Source organism: Mustela putorius, unplaced genomic scaffold, assembly GCF_011764305.1.
Source record: "Mustela putorius furo isolate JIRA1106 unplaced genomic scaffold, ASM1176430v1.1 tig00000145_pilon_pilon_pilon, whole genome shotgun sequence".
Lineage (NCBI taxonomy): Eukaryota > Metazoa > Chordata > Mammalia > Carnivora > Mustelidae > Mustela > Mustela putorius.
Window position 1 is genome coordinate 22,045,221 of NW_025421294.1, and position 18,699 is coordinate 22,063,919.

The 18,699-nt window shown below is 50.2% G+C and overlaps 2 protein-coding genes across 5 annotated transcripts; one reads left to right on the forward strand and one right to left on the reverse strand.

Moving 5' to 3' along the window:
• Positions 1–1,347: 1,347 nt before the first annotated feature.
• On the reverse strand, positions 1,348–4,148 carry SMIM33 (small integral membrane protein 33). Its single transcript, XM_045075430.1, has 2 exons — positions 3,814–4,148; positions 1,348–2,396 (listed from the first exon to the last, which is right to left on the reverse strand). Exons 1-2 carry the CDS (start codon positions 3,820–3,822, stop codon positions 2,010–2,012), a joined length of 396 nt encoding a protein of 131 aa, XP_044931365.1. The 5' UTR covers positions 3,823–4,148; the 3' UTR covers positions 1,348–2,009.
• A 5,908-nt stretch (positions 4,149–10,056) lies between these two features.
• On the forward strand, positions 10,057–18,352 carry ECSCR (endothelial cell surface expressed chemotaxis and apoptosis regulator). 4 transcript variants are annotated; one of them, XM_004744832.3, is made up of 10 exons: positions 10,057–10,210; positions 13,447–13,491; positions 13,775–13,825; positions 13,998–14,057; positions 14,544–14,654; positions 15,454–15,555; positions 15,960–16,058; positions 16,264–16,300; positions 17,734–17,830; positions 18,000–18,352. In XM_004744832.3, the coding sequence occupies exons 1-10, from the start codon at positions 10,150–10,152 to the stop codon at positions 18,006–18,008; spliced, it is 672 nt and encodes a 223-aa protein (XP_004744889.1). In that variant the 5' UTR covers positions 10,057–10,149; the 3' UTR covers positions 18,009–18,352. The 4 variants fall into 4 exon arrangements, with proteins under 4 accessions (XP_004744889.1, XP_004744890.1, XP_004744891.1 ...); XM_004744833.3 differs by having other exon boundaries at positions 14,547–14,654; XM_004744834.3 differs by lacking the exons at positions 13,775–13,825; positions 13,998–14,057 and having other exon boundaries at positions 10,058–10,210.
• The last annotated feature ends 347 nt before the right edge of the window (positions 18,353–18,699 follow it).

Consider the following 18,699-nt stretch of genomic DNA (forward strand, 5'->3'; position numbering starts at 1 on the left):
AGATGGGATATACTCTGGGAAACCTCGGACAATACACCCAGGCATCTGCTGTGTCTTGTGCCATGCCATCACTGTTAGAACTGAGCCATTACAATGCTGTAGTGGCAAACCTCCCCTATCAGGGAGGGCAGGCATCCCATTTCCACCAGCTCCTTCTGTTTTACCCACGACTTGTTCCCTACCTCCCACTCTGGTTTGATTTTGTTTCACTTTGTTTTAAAATTTTTTAAGTAACCTCCATACCCAACATGTGTCTAGACTCACAACCCCGAGATCAAGAGTTGGACGCTCTATTGACTGAACTAGCTAGGTGCCCCTCACCTCTGGTTTTTTTTTTTTTTTTTATCACAAATGCTCAGCACAAATTTCTGCGTACAGCATCATTATGGAGATGGGCTCAACAGACAGACACACATGTGCCAGAAGGAACCAACTGCTCCCAAGGATTCCAGAGCCTAAGGAGGAAAGGAGGACACAATCTCTTCTTCCCAAATGTCCCAGCCATCCTGCCCCCAAGGCCCGAGGCTCCTCCAACCTTACATCAATCATTCCTGTGCCTAGAAACCAGGGGAGAATCAAGGGCTTTTCCAAAATGACCTGCCTCCACCCATCTAGCCCCCAACTTGGTGCTTAGGCTGGAGAGTCTGACAGTTCAGGTTCAAATCCTGACTTCACCACTTGGCACCTGTGTCCACCTGGGGATCTGGATATCCTCCACTGTAACACTGGGAGAACAGGGGCTCTTTCTCCCAAAGTTATTATGCGGAGTAAACGCTAGGCTATCCACAGGTCCACGGGTAAGTCGGGTGCCCAGTGTACAGCTGGACCACAAAGGAGGCAGGCCAGTCCTCAGTGCACATTACGATCTCCACCTCTGTTCCTCTGCATTGTCTGCCATCCTCACCTTCCTGACGGCCAGGGTCTCACCAAGGCCAGTACCAGGGTGTATCTGCTGTCCTCAGGCATTCCCCAGTGTAAAGAACCCAGATGCCCCTCCATAAACGCCTATCTGCATGTTCTCAATAGCACAACACTGAGGTACAGTTGGGTCAGGGACAGGGTGCCTTTTGGAGAGGCACCTAGAGGCTCAGCACTGCCTTCCCACATCTTATCAACCTCCACGCCCACCATCCCCCCGCAAATCCCTCTCCTCACTCCTTCTTTCCCTTAGACAAACAGCATGGAGCTCCTTTTCCTTTCTTGTGTTCTGGATTTGGGACACGTCATGGATAAGTTTTAGTCTGCTTCCAACTGGCCCATACACACAAAAAGGGACAGGTAAAGAGAGCCCCTGAATTCCCTCCATCCCTTCCTAGGAAGCCAAGAAAAAGTCTTGCCCCAACATAGTAGGAGGCATTCAAAAGCCATGTAGGGAGATATAATGGGTGCTTGGGGCTTTACAAGGGCCTTGGAAGTTGTTGAGGAGGGTTAGGCCCCAGGAGCCAAAGGGTTATCTTCTGATCAGTGAAGGGCAACAGATTTTCCTTCTTTTCCTGAGTACCAAAGAAGGCATACCTCTAGGTTCTTTGCCTCAGCTCTCCCTGACTAGCCCTCACAGGACCTGGGGGTCCAGGGGGCAGGACCTCTACAGCGAGACTCTGAGATTCCCCGCACAGGGGTGGGATGGTGGGGGAATCTTGCAAGCTGGACTCATGCTGACACCAAAAGCAAAGGAGATTAGGGATGAGAGGAGGAGGTACAAACTTGGTAAAGGAGGGTCAAGGATCTGATGGTCCCCGAAAAGCAGGGAGTAGCTTTGTGAGGGTAGCTTTGGGCCCTGGTAATGCTCACAGGAGCATGTTTCCAGGCAAAGCCCTCAAGCTTCTTTTATTTCTCCTGTCCGCATCAGCACTTTCTCTATAAATATTCCGCCGAGAGAGCAGCTCCAGCTGAGTCCATGTGTGCATTTCCAAAGCTCTGATGTCCAGACCCCAAGTTGCTTTTGCCCTAATTCTCTGTCCAGTTTCTTGTTGTGAGCCAGGTCAGTCCAAATTTTCAAAGTGTCCCTCCTACAGACATGTGACTTCATCAACGCTGAGCCTAGGCCCATCTGGCACAGGGCAGGAGCCAGGGACAGGAGGTTCCTGCCAGGTGTCTCCATGAGCATCCTGGTGGCCCAGCACTCGCCAGTGGATGAGGTAGATGCCGCCTTCCGGCTTTGGGGCTGGTGGCTCTGCGGGGAGAGTGGCACGGCCCTGGTGTAGTCTTGGCCCAAAGTGGACTGCCACCACGATACAGACAGCCAGCAGGACAAAAGCAGCAACAATGATGGTGAGCAGGGGTAGCCCATCCCCTCTCGGTGGTTCCCAGGTCCCACCTGGCACCTCTGGGAGTTGCCTTTGGGGCTCCTGCCCTGAGCCATTCACAGCTGCAGAAGGCCAGGGACGTTGGCCAGCCTGGTAGGGGAGTGGCAGAGAGAAAAAGGGAGATATGGGCCTGTGCACACGGAAAAAGAGCCAAATGGAAAGACAGACACCCAAAGGGAACTGAGAGACAGAGAGCATTAGGGAGAGAGAAAAACAGACAAAGAAAGGGAGTGAAGACATGGAGAGACAAGGAAACATATAGATAAACACATGCATAGCAATAAACCCCACAACTCCCCCCACAAAAAAACCCGCATGTAGGAAGAGAGAGAATCAAAGAAAAATACAGGTGCGTGGTGAGGGGGATACAGAGAGAAAGAGGAAAACACAAAGCCAAGAAGATAAAGACAGACAGATAAAGAACCAGGAATGAAATAGATGTAGAGAGACAGAGAAAGAGAATAGGGAGACAAAGTCATTCAGAAAGGGATGGAGAGGGCTTCCTTACAGTCTGGCATGCAGAGTGTGGCCCCCCACATCTGTCCCCTCCCACTGATCTGTCTATCCAGGCCTCCAGTAAAATTCCAATAGGTTATATGTCCTAGGTCAGGAATCTGAGCCCACGAGGGGCTGCTGTCCCATGGCCCGGCCTGTGGGCAGTGAGCAGCCGGTCTTCAAGTCCTGGGAGAAGGGAGTCATTGTGTTGAGCATCTTAGGTTTCCACCACCCTCAACTCACACAGAAGGCAGAGGGGTGGAACCTTGGGGGAGGGAGAAAGGAAAATGAGGCAGGAACCCCCAAAGCTGGGGGTGAAGCAAAGGGGATACCTCATCCCATAATATAGGATCTTCTTAGGGGTCTCAGGTCTGGACCTGGAAGGGAGGGGATGCCCAGTGTGGATTCCTGGCTGCATTGAGGAGAGCCCTGCATTGAGGAGAGCCTCTGCCCCTCTCAAGGTCCCAGCCAGAAGCTGGGGGTAATGTCTGTCTGTCTCAGCTCTGCTAACTGTTGAGTAGAGGTGGGCTGGATTTCCATGAAGATAGCAAATCTCCAAACGATAAATACCAGAGCCAGCTGATGAAGTTAGCACAGGCTCATTCTCTCCCTAGCCTCCCTCCCTGTCCCCCCTGGACCATCAGGGCCCTCCCCACCCCCCCCAACATGGGGGTGGAGCCTCTCCCCTAAACTTGGAGCCATCAGCCTGGCCCTCCCCCAAGAGAGGGCAATTGGGGTCCAGGGAAGGCTATCGAGAACACTCTCTCTTTAGTTTCTCAGTCACACCATCATCCTCAACACTGTCCCTTTGCATGTAGGAAGCCCAATACCAACCCAGTTAAAAGTTTGAGGCTATCTGGGATCCAAGCCACAGAGCTCCCTGCACAGGGGAGGGAGGGGGAAAGCAGCTCCGGATGTACAGGGGAAAAAGGGAAGTTCAGGCTGGGGAAAGGGCTGGGGTCCCTGCAGGGAGACGGGCAGCTTAGCTGGAGGGGTTGAGCCCAAAGTCTACCTGGTGCATTGTCCGCCTGATGCAAGGCTCCCGGGGACTGGCGGCCAGCCCTGCGAAGAAGAGCCTGCTGCCCCAGCTTGTCCCCTACCCGGAGCTGCCACGTCTATGGGTCGCACACACCCTCTGCACACATACTCTCCCGCGCTTTCACTTCCGCGAATACTGGGACTCCCCAGGGCCCAGCCCTTCCTTAACTGTGATCTGACCTTGATCTTGGCACCTCCTTTCATGCTCCCTGCTAGCTTTAGCAGCCTGGGTCTGCCTGCCCACCCCTCCTCCAGCAGGTCCCAGACACCTTGCCAGCACCCCCACCCCATCCTGCTCCCCACGGTGACATCCCCCTCCCCACCTCGACTAATTTCCTGACAATACTGTTTCTTCGATTTTTTTTTTTTTTTTTTTTTTTTGTCAGAGAGAGAGAGAGAAGAGAGAGCGAGCACAGGCAGACAGAATGGCAGGCAGAGGCAGAGGGAGAAGCAGGCTCCCTGCAGAGCAAGGAGCCTGAGGATCATGACCTGAGCCGAAGGCAGCTGCTTAACCAACTGAGCCACCCAGGCGTCCCTCTTCGATTTTTTTTTTTTAATGCAATATCTCAAACACACTGGAAGTAGACTATAATATACTAAATCCCTTGGTCCAATCACCAGCTCTGTCCATCTTAACAGTTTGTCATGTTTATTTCAAAATTTTTTAAGAACCAAAATATTACAAATAAAAAAGAAGCCCCACTTCTTGACCTCTCCCCTCCTTCTTACCCCATGGGTAACCATGTTGTTGAATTTGATGTTTATTATTGCTGTACAAGGTATTTCTTTTTTCTCATTGGACTTTTTCTTCTTTGGCTTTTACAAATATGAATTCTACACGTCTCTTTGCATTTGTCTGAATGTAACTTCATTCTGAGAATGTGTGGGCTTCAATGTGTCCAAGTCATGAAGAGTGCTCACCATGAGCATCTGGCAGATTCTGTCCATATAGCAAGTTGCTCTTGATCTCGGAGTTGTAGCCCCAAATTGAGTGTAGAGATTACTTAAAAATAAAGCCTTTTTTAAAAGTGCCCATCTGGAGAGTTCATAAAGGGTAATTTTTTTTTAAGATTTTATTTATTTATTTGACAGAGATCACAAGTAGGCAGAGAGGCAGGCAGAGAGAGAGGTGAAAGCAGGCTCCCCGCTGAGCAGAGAGCCCGATGTGGGGCTTGATCCCAGGACCCTGGGATCATGACCTGATCCGAAGGCAGATACTTTAACCCACTGAGCCACCCAGGCGCCCCAAGGGTAATTTTTTTTATCTCAACTAACTCCACCCTTCATTCCGTCCCTTGCTGTGCTGGTCCTGCCCTCCATTCCAGTCTGAAGACCAAGAGACCCCTGGGAATTCCCTTCACCCAGTAGTTTGATCTCAGGAGGCAAGATGGTGCCTCCTGATTCCTTGTCCTTCAGCCAAGCTGCTCCACACTCCGACATTCAGAGACCTCAGCTCTGCCAGCTCACTGAACCCCAGGTCACTGGGCCACTGGCCTGACCCGGCAACTGAGTGAGACAAGTGGTTGGCTGACCTTGAAGCCAGCTAGGAGGCTAACCCCCTACTGGTGCCTCCAAGGCTCTGGATGTCCCATATGGGTTCATTTAGCCTTCAGCCAGAGGGAATATGGGCTCTGTCACAGGCCAGAGCTTCAGCCTCTGCTCTTTGGTTCCTGCCCCCTTAAGACACATGTCCCATTGCTCCCATAGTCACCACCACTGAGGCTCCAGTCCCTGAGTCAAAAAGCCCAATTCCTGATTCTGCTGAGAGGGCTCATCTCCCCTTTCCCTCCCTCATCAGTCTTGGATCTACTTCCTAAAAGGCCTGAGAAAGGATAAGGGGGAACTTTTGGGACTAGACCATTGTTTCAGCCTTCCTTAACTTGTCCATCACTATGCTCAGTGTTGGGAGTTGCGCTTCCCCCATTCCCACCATCTAAACTTTAACCATCTTTTATGGCTTTGGTTCAAGCTCCACCTCTGCCAGGAATGTAGTCTTCAGCACACTCTACTGACGTAGCTTTCTTTCTTTTCCTTCAACCCTACACTGGTATGTTTCTTCCCTTGCTCCTGACATTTGTCACACTTTGATATACAGGTGTATGGGGGCCCATTTTTCCTCCTAGCCTCTGAGCTCCATCAGGGCTTCCTGTCTTTGTCCCAGAGTCCATCACAGTGCCTGGTACTACACAGCAGGTACTGGACAAAGGTTGCTGAATAGAATTGGAAACTGGAAGCATCCTCCCACCCCCATCCTGTCTTGAGTCCTGGAGTTTTGTAAGCCATTACCTTGCACCTATGGGGATGGAAGTTCTCAGCCATGACAGGTGTTCAGTGACTTACTCTCTCTGTTTCTTTTTGGCTTTGTGTTGTAATGGAACCTCTCAGGTTCAGGTTCTAAAATGATCAAGAATCTGCTCTTATTTCAGAGAAGAAAAGCCCTGGCTCTCAACATTTGAGCACTGGAACCACAAATATAAAGACTCTGGGGTCCTCCCCACTGTCATCTCTCCGGGCAGGAGAACCCTGACCCAGTCTCGTACACTGGGGTCATTTCTCTTTTCTAGCTCCTCGGTGGAGGCGGAAGTGGCCTTGTTGCCTAGGGGAAGCAAGGAGCAGCCCTTCCTCCCTCCTGTCCTCACTGAAGGAAGCCATGGTTAGGAGTCTGCTGCTGAAGCTGAAGGAGAGGGAATTGTGTGGACGTTCTGAGCAAGCCAGCAGGAGGTTGCCAGGATAGGGGACATCTGGGACCTGGCTGCCTTTTGGGGTTCATCTTAAGTTCTGCATCACTGGAAGCAGGCCGAGAGCAAGGGCTACCCATCTCCACCGCATCCAATTTCCAGCCTTCTTATTAAAAGCTATAGGTCTATAATGGCTGTTGGATTTCTTTGTCAGATAATGAAAATGTTCTAAAATTGGTCATGGTGCTGGTTGCACAAGTCTCTGAATAATATTAAAAGCCACAGAATTGTACAGTTTAAATGGGTAAATTGTACAGTATGCATCTTAGGGTAGTCAGGTTGCTATACCAAAATACCATACACTGGGTGGCTTATAAACAACAGAAATCTATTTCCCACAGTTCTGGAGGCTGAGAATTTCAAGATCAAGATGACAGCAGATTTAGTGTCCATCAAGATCCCACTTCCTGATTCATAGATGGTGCCTTCTCACTGTGTCCTCTTGAGGCTCAGAGGGACAAGCTAGCTCTCTAGAGTCTCTTTTATAAGGGCACGCTTCCTGTTCAGGAAGGCTCCACCCTTATGACCTAATCGTCTCCCAAAGGCCCCACCTCTTAATACCATCACCTTGGAAGTTAGGATTTTAATATGAACTTTGAGGGGACACAAACCTTCAGCCTTTAGCAGCATGTGGATTATATCTCAATAAAGCTCTTTTTAAAAAAAACCACAATAGGGACGCCTGGGTGGCTCAGTGGGTTAAAGCCTCTGCCTTCAGCTCAAGGTCATGACCTCAGGGTCCTGGGATCAAGCCCCGCATGCTCTCTGCTCAGCAGGGAGCCTGCTTCTCCCTCTCTCTCTGACTGCCTCTCTGCCTACTTGTAATCTCTGTCTGTCAAATAAATAAATAAAATCTTTTAAAAAATATACAATAGGGGCACCTGTGGTCCAGTGGGTTGAGCATCTGACTCTTGGTTTTGGCTCAGGTCATGATCGCAGGGTCCTGGGTTGCAGCACCATGTCAGTCTCCCCACTCATTGCAGAATCTGATTGTCCCTCTCCCTCCCCCTCTGCTCTTTCCTTTACTCTCTCTCTGTGTCTTTCTGTCTCTCAAATAAATAGAATCTTTAAAAAGTAATAGAAAAAGAAAATAAAAAACACAATAAAAAAATAAATATCTATTAGAATGGCTAAAACGAAGCCTGTAGCTGTCTACAGCAGTATCAGTAATAAAAAGAAAAACCAGAAGCATCTTAAACATTTAAAAACAGGGAAGTGGTTAAACAGACCACAAAATAGTAAATACGTTGCCATTAAAAATGATCACAATGAGGGGTACCTGGGTGGCTTAGTGGGATTAGCGTCTGACTCTTGATTTTGGCTCAGGTCATGATCTTGGGGTCATGGGATCCAGCTCTGCACTCAGTGTGAAGTCAGCCAGTCTCTCTCCCTCCCTCCTCCCACCTCCCCGACATGCATACTCTCTCTCTAAAATAAATAGATAAATAAAATGTGAAAAAAAATACAATTGTGATGAAGACTGTGAGCCAGCAGGAAATGCTTATGATTTGAAAATAAAGGGAAAGCTCTTCCTTCTCTTGTTTTCCCTTTACTTCTGGAATAATCCAGTCCCAAAGGTGAGGCAGAACAAGTTAGGCAACGTGCCCGTGGAGGTGGGAGGTAGTCACAGAGAAGGGTGTTAGAGCCCAGAACGCACAGGAAGGACCCAGAGTGAAGGGTCAAAGCCTGAATAGAAGGTATCCTTGAAGGGAGGGTGGCGCTGAGATGGGAGGTTAGTTACAAGGCGAGTGATCAAATAAACTCAGGGAGAGCCAGATTTAAGAGAAGGGACTTGGAGGGGTGCCTGGGTGGTTCAGTTGGTTAAGCCTCCAACTCTTGATTTTTGTCTCAGGTCATGATCTCAAGGTCATAGGATCGAGCCCTGCGTGGGGCGCTATGGCTCAGCACAAAGTCTGTTTGTCCCTCTCGCTCTGCTCCTCTACCCACCCACCACTCTCTAAAATATATAAATACAGGGTTTTTAAAAAGATTTTATTTATTTATTTGACAGACAGAGATCACAAGTAGGCAGAGAGACAGGTGGGGGGTGGGGGGAGCAGGCCCCCCGCTGAGCAGAGAGCCCGATGTGGGGCTCCATCCCAGGACCCTGAGATCATGACCTGAGCCAAAGGCAGAGGCTTAACCCACTGAGCCCCCCAGGCACCCAGGTTTTTAAAAATCTTAAAAGAGAGAGAGAGAGGCCTTAGAGAGGCTACCCCTGAGGAACACTGAGCACGCCTACTGACTGGATCTCAGTTTCTAAATACCATTTGTAACTAGGGCTCCTTGGAGAAATAGCCAATCCCAAGGTTGGGCACAGGATGAACATGGAACATCTTGTTATTCCAGAAAGTAAGAAAGTGCTCAAAGAATGATGGAACCATGTCAACAGGACACGAAAGCCAGCTTGAAGAGATCCCCAATGACCTAAATGGGGACAATTTGTGCATCAAAATAATAAACGATTGTAATATGTAGTATTTACATAATTACAAAGGTGAAAAGAGGAACTTTAAAGTGGGAGAAAGCTAGCCATAGTGCCTGAATGGTAACCCCCATAAAAATACATCGTTATCTTAGTCCCCAGAACCTGGGAATATTACCTCCCATGGAAAAACAGTCTTCGCAGATGTAACTAAGTTAAGGATTTGGGATGAGGAGGTCATCCAGGATTATCCAGATGGTCATGAGATTCAATGACAAGTGTCTTTATAAGAGGCACACAAAGGAGAAGGTGATGTGAAGATGGAGGCAGAGACTGAAGTGATGTGGCCACAAGCCAAGGAATGTCCAACAGCTGCTGGAAGCTGGAAGAGGCAAGGAACAGATACTTCCCTAGAGCCTTGGGAGGGAATGAAGAACTATTCAGAATAACCAGAGGGGCACCTGGCTGGCTCCATCAGGGGAGCAAGCGACTCTTGATCTCAGGCTTCTGAGATGGAGCCCCACATTGGTTGTAGAGATTACTTAAAAATAAAACCTTAAAAAGAAGAAGGACAATGTTTGTAAGATCTCCATGAAAGGTGCTGGGCATCCCATCTGCATGGGGAGCCCCGAGGAGGGAGAGGAAAAGGAAGCATTCAACATCTCCTGAGCATGGGTAGCTGGTGGGCTGAGCTTCAAGGTTCAGTCATGGGCAATGGGGACCTGGTCTGAAAGAGTACAGGGACGGACTGGAGTTCGACTGCAGGAAAACCTCCAAAAGCCTCCAGACTGTGTGTGGAGGGACCTGATGGCCCCTCAGAGGGGAAGAGAGGGGGCCTGGAGCCTCTCGGCCATCACTGATCTTTGTCGAAAGGCCCTGGAGGACAGAGACCACAGTGGCTCTAGCCCAGGCCAGGCAGAGCTCCAGGCATGATCACGGCTGCTCCAGCCTTACATCCTCATCTGGGCCTGCTGGGCTGAGCAGGGCCCCTGGAGCCAGGCCCAATCTGTTTCCTTCTATTCTTTGACAGGAAGCTCCTGGAGAGCCAGCCCCCACCCGACACCCCGCCCCAGCACTCCCTCTCTCTTCTCCACTATGGACAGAGCCATCGTGGAGCAGCTGCCTGCCCGCCACAGACCCCGCTGACATGGGCACCGTCAGAGCCACGCAACTGTGCTGGGCCATCCTCGGCATCCTCCTACTCCAAGGTAAGAGGCACTCGCCCCTCCGCTCCAGCAGCTCCTCTCCCGCCGCTGGCAGTCCTGGGCGCCTGTCCATCCTTCACCACAGACCGACCGAGGCACATGCTCTCCATCCAGGCCCATGCCCAAGGGAAATTCCAGAGCTTTCTCATGAAGGGAACCAGTTGAATTGGGGGCTGGGCGGGGGGGGGGGGTCAGTACCAAGCAAACGCAAAGTCGAGGTATGGTGAAACCCTTTTGAGAGAAAATTTCCAGGATGAACTGGGGCACCCACAGAGGCTGATCTCCTGAAATGTGGGGAAGCGACTCTCCTGGTGTGAGACTGAGGCCAGAAAGCTCCTTCCAGGGTGTTCTAGCATACAATTGTCTGCACTTTGGGCTTTACAGGTGATCCTTACTCTTTTTCATATAAGAAGTAACAACATGGGCATTCCAAATGTTGACTTGAAGCTCAAATCACAGCAAGAGGGACTCAGGTTAGATACAAAGAACTATTTACCAGAGAGGATGTACACAGCATCCTCGCCCAGTTGTGGCCTGGGTGAGAAGATAGCCAGAGGAGATGACTGGAAACAACACCTCTAAGACTACCCTCTGCTAGCCCATGAGGGGTGAAGCAGCTCAGAAGGGGTCCCCTAATTAGGGAGCAGTTGCTGGGAACCATGAGAAATCCAGGAGATTCTGACTCACAGGGTAGCGACTTCCCTTTGGTCATCCCTTCCCCACCCCCACCTCACTCTCCAGCCGTCCTCTGCTACGGACTTATGAGCCTGTTCTCAGAGCAGCAGAAAAGAGTGCAAAAAAGTGCAAAGTGCTTGGACGGGGAAAGAGGATGGCTCTCCCCTGGTAGGGGGTGGGAAGCCTGAGTTCCAGTATTCCCTCCCCTGAAGAGGTCAGATTTTTCTCTAGAAGCCCATGGGCTCGGAGTAAGACTCTGATTGCCCCCCCACTCCCAGCCCCACATCCCCAGAGGGCAGAGTCACACATTTGGTCTGGGGCTGCAGGACTAAACTCTTGTAGAAACCACGGAAGTGGCAGAGGAGGAGATTAAGCGGCAAGACTCCTGAAGGGGCAGTGTCCCAGGAAGTGGGAGGGCTCAAAACATCCTGTGTAAACTCTACATAAGCCATGCTCACCCCTTGAATTTCCTCATCTCTCATCTCAAAATCTCAGTACTCTTACTATCTCCCTTGAGGGAACCATTGGGAGGCTAATCAGGCCCACAAGGCAACTTGACGTGGATACACAGAGACTTGGAGGATCGGAGGGAACAGTGCAAAACTAAATATGTCTAGTATTTATTGAGCATGGACTGTCTGTCAGGCACTGGGTTAAGTGCTTTATATGAATTTTCTTATCCTCACAATCACTTATGAGGTATGAAAGTCATTTGAGTTTTAAAGAGAAAACAGTCCTAGGTGGGAGAGGGAGTGGTGGAGTCTGGGCTTGAACTCACACCTGTCAGACTCCAAAAGCTATGATTTTTTAACTATTAAATTATGCTGCTGAAGAAAATAAGGGACAGGGGTGGTAGAGAGGGAGAAAGGAGAGGCTGGAAGGTCATGAAGCAGGTAGGGATTAGAGAGAAGAGATGGGAAAATCAGAAATCTCTGCGGCCCTTGGTTCTTGGGCTGTCTGTATGCCCAGTGGTCAGAGGCACCCTGGCCTGCAGAAACAGGTGTTCCCAAATTCCCTCCTCTACTCACAGAGGAATCCACTGGTGACAGAAAGGGCTGGTAGGGAGACAGGGCCAGAAGACAGAGATCAGGGTACTTGAACTTGGAGTCTGTGACTCTGGAACTCCTTCTAAGCCCCTAGTTTTGTTCCCACATCTGCGGGAAGGCAGTGTACTGTGGCCACCCACTAAAAGCTAACATTACGACCTGACAGAGATCCGATGGAACCTAAAACACGCTGGATCAGTAGCTGACAGCTGTTTTCAGGATGTGCCTTGAAAGGTGTTCTTCCAGAGTCATTTTCAGCTGGTAGAGTTCTCTCCAGCCTCAGGCACCTAGGAGTGTGAATCCCCCTCCTACACCCACCCAAGGAGAGAGGGTACTACCAGAGACTGGTGACCTGGAAAAACACAGCCAGACTTTGGGCAAGCTTGGGCTTGGAAACCATTAAATCCCCACCGTCCAAGTGATAGCCCCACGGAGGAAGGCAGTGGCTAAGAAAAATAAACAGACCGGCAGGCTGCCACAGGCTGGGAGGGCTCTGGCCGCAGCCGCCTCCGCTCACCCTGCCCCAGGCTTGGGACTTCCCTGCGGACCGGGGGCCTGGGAGCCCAAAGGCCAGGCCAGAAGCTGCGGTCCCTGCTGAGGCAGAGAGACGGGAACCAGGCTGGGCGGGTCCACTTCCCCACGTTGTTTTCATTTCACATTGTTCACAGGTTTCAAGAATGATTTCATTGTGGAAAATGAGCAAACACAACCTGACCTTTCAGGTCCAACACACACACAGGGGGACGCAAAGAGGGGCACAAAAACACACATACACAGCTGCACAGAGGCCCACAGGCATACACGTGTACAAACCGAAAAGCCAGTGAGGGCTTCTGACTGGGGCCTCCTGGTAACTGGCTCCTCCCTGGCTTTGGCCAACAACGGCCATTTCTGAAGTAGCCTCTGCCTGTGAAGGTAAAATTGGCCATGTGTTCTAGAGCTTCCTTGGCCTTAATATATATACCTCAGAACTCACTTCCTGTGTGTGCTCTTCCTTCCTACTGGGTTACGGGGCAGAGAGACAGCCCAGATACCAACCCCAGTCCCTAACCTCATTTTATTCACCACATTATTCTTTCCATCCCCTTTCCTTGGGGGCAGGACCAAGATGACAATATTCACAGGAAGAAATGGGTGGCTCAATGGTAGGAAAGCAAGAATCTCAAGTCCTAGGTCCTTAACCAGACATCACAGGTCACTGGCCCTCTGTTCTTGGACAAATCACTGGTTTAAAATAACCTTCCCCTGACCTCCTATCAGCTTGGCTTAGAACCCACGTGGCATTAAAGAGACAGAAAAGGGTTCTGGGATACTGAACTTGAGGTGGGGGTGATGGTACTATTGAGTTATGGTTTCAGAGGAAGCTAGGCCTGTGAACCAGAGCCACATCCTCCAGCCCTCTGCCAAGTGTGCCTGCCTTCCAGCACAGAAGGCTTGGAAAGACTGGGTTCTGCTGTGGGCTCAGAGCTGGGCAAGAGTCTTGCCAAGCTAGTCAAAGTGTTCTGCTCTCTCTTGCAGGCCACCACTCCCAGCCCGGGGCAATCCAGACACCTCACCCTCAGGGTAAGACCAAACACACGGGACCTACTCTAGCATTGAGGCCTGGCCACTTAGGGCAAGAGGAGCACAGATCTCAGGTGACTGGGGGTGGGGCCCGAGCTCTTAGGACATCAAAGGCTGAGCTCCTGGGGACTATTTCAGCTTGACCTAGGCTAATGTGCCTCAAAAGAGGAGACTGATGAATGGCTGGAGGTTGGGGGGTGGGGCAGGGAGAAAGATTAGAAAACTCCAGCTATGGGGAAGAAGACAGGGAGACAGAGCAACAGCCTCAGATGATTTGTTTCAGGAAACTTTAGCAGCCCAAGTCGGACCACAGAGCCACTTTTTTCCAACATAGGTGAGTGAGGGCGGCTGCAGAAGGGCTGCTCCCTGCCCCAGCCCAGCTTCCCGCCCAAACCCCCGCCTAGCCCTTTGGATCTGCTTGGAGCCCGAGGGTTCTCAGCTGGGTAAGGGAGTGTGGTATCACCCAATCTTCCCCCTCCAACCTCCTCCTGCCTCTGTCCTTGCAGGAAAGAGCCTTTCCTCAGATCCCAGCAGCCCAAGCTCTCTGGCCAGCACTAGGACCCAAGGTACTCTGAGGCTCGGATCCAGATGCCTTCTGGGGAAGGCCCAGTGAGGAAGCAGACACAGTTGCTGCCCTATAGGAGAATACAGACTGGTGGGGAGCAGACAAGTAAACAGGACCTCATGTGCCCAGCTACAAAGCAGGGGGAAAGGGCTGTGATGAGCACAGCAGAACGTGTTGCAAGGGCCGAGACAGACTTGGACGTAGGCCACTTCCGACTCGGGGGCCAGGGAAGACATGCTAGAGTGAGTGACCTTGGAAGTGGAGGTCCAAGACAGAGTTACGCAGATGAGGACTGTGGGGTGGAGGGTGGTAGGGTAGATTTCAGGCAGACAGAACCCTAGAGGTAAAGGCCCAAAGTTAAAAAGAGAGGATGGCTTCTTCTGGGATTGAAAGCAGTAAAGAAAAGGAAGGTTTGGGGCTAAAGAGGGACCCTTATACATGCTGGCTGAGGACCTGAGCAGGCCCACCCATGCTTCTTACTCCACAGCAGCTCAGGACAAGGCCTCACAGGTCCTCATGGTGACCAGTAAACCTGTGACACCAAGCACCAGCACCGTGGACGGTCAGTCCCAGGCACAGACGTCCACAGCAGGACTTGGTGAGTACCTGGGGCTGAGGGTCAGGAGCACTGGGTCATGTCTGGTTGGGGTCCTTCTCCACCTCTTCAGGATGCCCAGGTTCTGCCCCACAAGGAGTCCTCGCAGGGCCAGGAGCCACATCAGTGGCAGCTTGGTTTGGGGATGAGAGAGGTTTGGTGGGAAGTAGAGACACAGCCTTGGGCCTGGTCACAATGAAGGCAAAAGGAGCCGGGACTCAGGACTGATGAAGGCATGGAGGGGAAAAAAGGGAGAGGTAGAACCCAAAATGATGGAAAGGGAGGAAAAAGGCCTTCGGCCAGGGCTCCATGCTTTTCTGGGCAGGCTGACCTCACACGCCAGTGTGGGGCAAGAGCTGGGAGGGGACGGACACCTCCGTCGTGGCCCTGCTGTCCTGTCTGTGTTCTCAATGAAGAGCACCCTGACCCTGTCTTTCATCCTACCCCTTGGGTCTGGGATTTTTTTTTATACTCACAGACTTATTTGGCAGTACAGGGATGGATAAGGAAATGGACAGCGATCAGACCAGCAGTACAATGAGTGGAAGAGGGGGCGCCTTGCTGACCCTGCAGCTTACTATATGAGCAACCAGCAGGGCAATCACCTTATCCCATGTTATGTTACCCAGTCCGACCTCCATCCTCACGAGATCTGGTATGAGTGGCAGGAGGAAGTCTTTTTTGTAGGGCATGGGCTCCTTCTGAGTTCTTTACCTGGGAAAGTGGGGGGGGGGGGCTAGCTCTCTCCTCTGGCAGGCCTCCCAGTCCCCTCACTAATGCACCCATCCCCATTCCATTTCAGACACTACTCCCATATCAACCACCATGAGCCTGAGGACCAAAGAAGACTTGTCCGTCCTGCCCAGTCCCACATCAGAGACGGTGCTCACTGTGGCTGCATTTGGTAAGAAAGACAAGGTGGGGAGAGTGGCAGGAGACCCCATCCCTGAACTAACTTGGACTCTGGGTCTGGAAACACAAGTGTAAATCCCACCTATTTGTTCTAGGAGGGCATGGCTGATAAAGGAGGCCCTGGTAGGAAGGAGCCTCCATGGGCCCTCCAGTCAGCAATTCTGGGCTCTGCTGGGTTCCATGTTCCATGTTCTTGTTGGGGGGTGAGGCAGCTGTGGAGCTCACTCTGGCCACGGTAGTGGGCTGAGAGCTCATTCATTCATCCGAGAAGGGGAATTCACTTTGCTCTCAGAGCCTACCTACAGAGCACTTAGCTGGGAAGGGAATTTGGACTCCTCTTGCCCCCTTTTGACCCTTCCTTTGCCTCTCCTTTACCCTGACATTTTCCCTGCTCAGGTGTTATCAGCTTCATTGTCATCCTGGTGGTTGTGGTGATCGTCTTAGTCAGTGTGGTCAGTCTAAGGTTTAAGTGTCGGAAGAACAAAGAGTCTGAAGGTACATCCTTGCCACTCAGGGCCCCCTTTGCCCCTCTTTAATAAGAGAACAAGAGATGCATTTTGGGACTGGAGGGTAGGAAAGCATGGCACATAAGCACCACTGATGAGATGGGAGGGTAGTCCACTTGGGTGGGCTTTGAGGGACAGGTTGGTCTTCTGAGTTATAGCATGTGATCCCCAATCTGCCTTTGACTATTTTACAGATCCCCAGAAGCCTGGGAGTTCGGGGCTATCTGAAAGGTAAGACTGTCAGAGGTATAATGGAGGAATCATCTATCTGACCTCTCAGTCCCCCACTCCAAGACAGAACTGAAACTTCCTGGGGTGCCTGGGTGATTTAGGCATTTGGGCATCCAGCTCTGGATTTCAGCTCAGGTCATGGTCATGAGATCAAGCCCAGTGTCAGGCTCTGCATTCAGTGTGGAGCTGGCTTGAGATTCTCTCTCTCTCCCTCTCGGTCTGCCCTTCCCCCTGCTCTCTCTCTCTCTAACATAAATAAATGAAATCTTAAAAAAAAAAAAGAAAAGAAAAAGAACTGATATTTCCTGCCTTCTACATGGGTGTTCACACAAGCATGCATGGAATATTGACAGCCACCACTGAGGCCAAGGCAAGGGATGGGCAGGACAGGAGTGACGCTAAAATGAAACAATCAGGAGACAGGAGATAAACTGGAACTCTTCAGCCTAAGGGCTAAGCCTCTATAACCCCTTATGAAAAGTGTAGGAATTCAGATTCTAATATAATTCAGATTATTTTACAGATAGATAGATAGATAGATTCTATATAGATAGATTCTATATCTATATATAACTATATATATATAGAATACTATATTTAATATGTAATTCAGATTCTAATAATCTTTTTTTAAAAGATTTTATTGATTAATTTTAGAGAAGGAAAGAGAGGAGGGGATAAAAGGCAGAGGAAGAGGGAGAGAGAAACATAAGCAGACTCTGCACTAAGCTCAGAACCCAACGTGGGGCCGGATCTCGTGACCCTGAGACCACGACCTGAGCTGAAACCAACAGTCAGACGCTTAACCAACTGAGCCACCCAGGCGCCTCTCTAGATACCCCTTTAAATAAGAAAACACTTATTTAGGAACATCCTGTACATGCCAGGCACTATGGTAGATATTTTCTAATATTATCTCAAATCCTTACAGCAATTCTTCAACACAGATATACTGCATTCTGTACATTTGAAAAAATTGAAACTTGGAGACATTATAACTTGGTCAAGATCAAACGAGTAGCAAGTAGTAAAACTAAGATTTAGATACAAGTTTTTTTTTTAATTTTTTTAAAAATATTTTATTTATTTATTTGAGAGAGAGACAGTGAGAAAGAGTATGAGCAAGGAGAAGGTCAGAGAGAGAAGCAGACTCCCCGTGGAGCTGGGAGCCTGATGCAGGACTCGATCCCGCAACTCCAGGATCATGACCTGAGCCGAAAGCAGTCGCTCAACCAACTGAGCCACCCAGGTGCCCCTAGATACAAGTTTTTTGGGCTTCCAAGCACATGCCCATTTCATTAGGGCCCATCACCAAAATACAGGTTTATCGAAACAAAAGTCGAAGTTCCAACATGTGACCCCACAGTTCCCTGACCACCCCATCGCACTCCTGCTCCCCCATGTTACAACCCATGTTCCTTTCCTACCCCTAGCTGCTCCACAGCCAATGGAGAGAAAGACAGCATCACCCTGATCTCCATGAAGAATATCAACATGAATAACAGCAAAGGATACCCCACAGCAGAGAAGGTACATTTTTCCTGGTTCCTTCCTCCCTTCTCTCTCCTCCTCTTACCTTCAGGTTCTAGTTCCTTAACCAGAAAAGAGATACGTTCAAAGATGCAGGCTCTGCTCTCCTCTTCCCTAGCCCACCACTCCTGAGAAGTTCACGCTTTCTCACGATGTATTTATTTTGCAGGTTCTTTAGAAGCAATGTCGGGTCCCCATGGGTCCAAGGACGATGAAGCTGTCCCATGACTATAAAGAGGAAGGCGATGGGAGTGCTAGAGGCATGAATCACATATAAATTATTTTATTATTTCACACTTACTCCAAGATCGAAAGGACACCAGCACTCCTCTGGATCTAGGAGTAAGCTGCCAGGATGAGAGACTCTTTCCCATATGGGCAGCCACTCTGGAAATACAGCCTGCTCCTCCCACCCACTCACCGTCAAAGGAAGGGGGAGTCTGAAGGGCAAGGGCAAGGGTAAGGAAAATGACAAAGTGGAGTGGCCCTTGCTACTTTGCATTAAAATCATTTTCTGGCCAACAGTCTAATTTCTTTTAAGGTCTGTGCTCTCATGCAGGTTTATTAATGGTGCTCTAGCAGCTGTGATATCTCCTTTTCTGGACAAGCACAGATCCAAGCTTCTGCCCCTGTAGAGAGCTCTCTGAGCAACCTGCGAGGTAGACTGAACATTCTGTCAGGTCTGCCTCAGTTCCTCTGGATTATTAAGGAGGAATGAGGTCCTGAGGGACTAATTACTTTAAGAGAGGAGAGAGAAAGGGAGCTGTAAACTCTCTAGGTGCACACACCTAGAGAACCTAGAGAATGAGAACACGAGAGGCATAATGCATTCTGACTAGGGAAGCCCAGTGGGGAGAGCTGAGTAATAG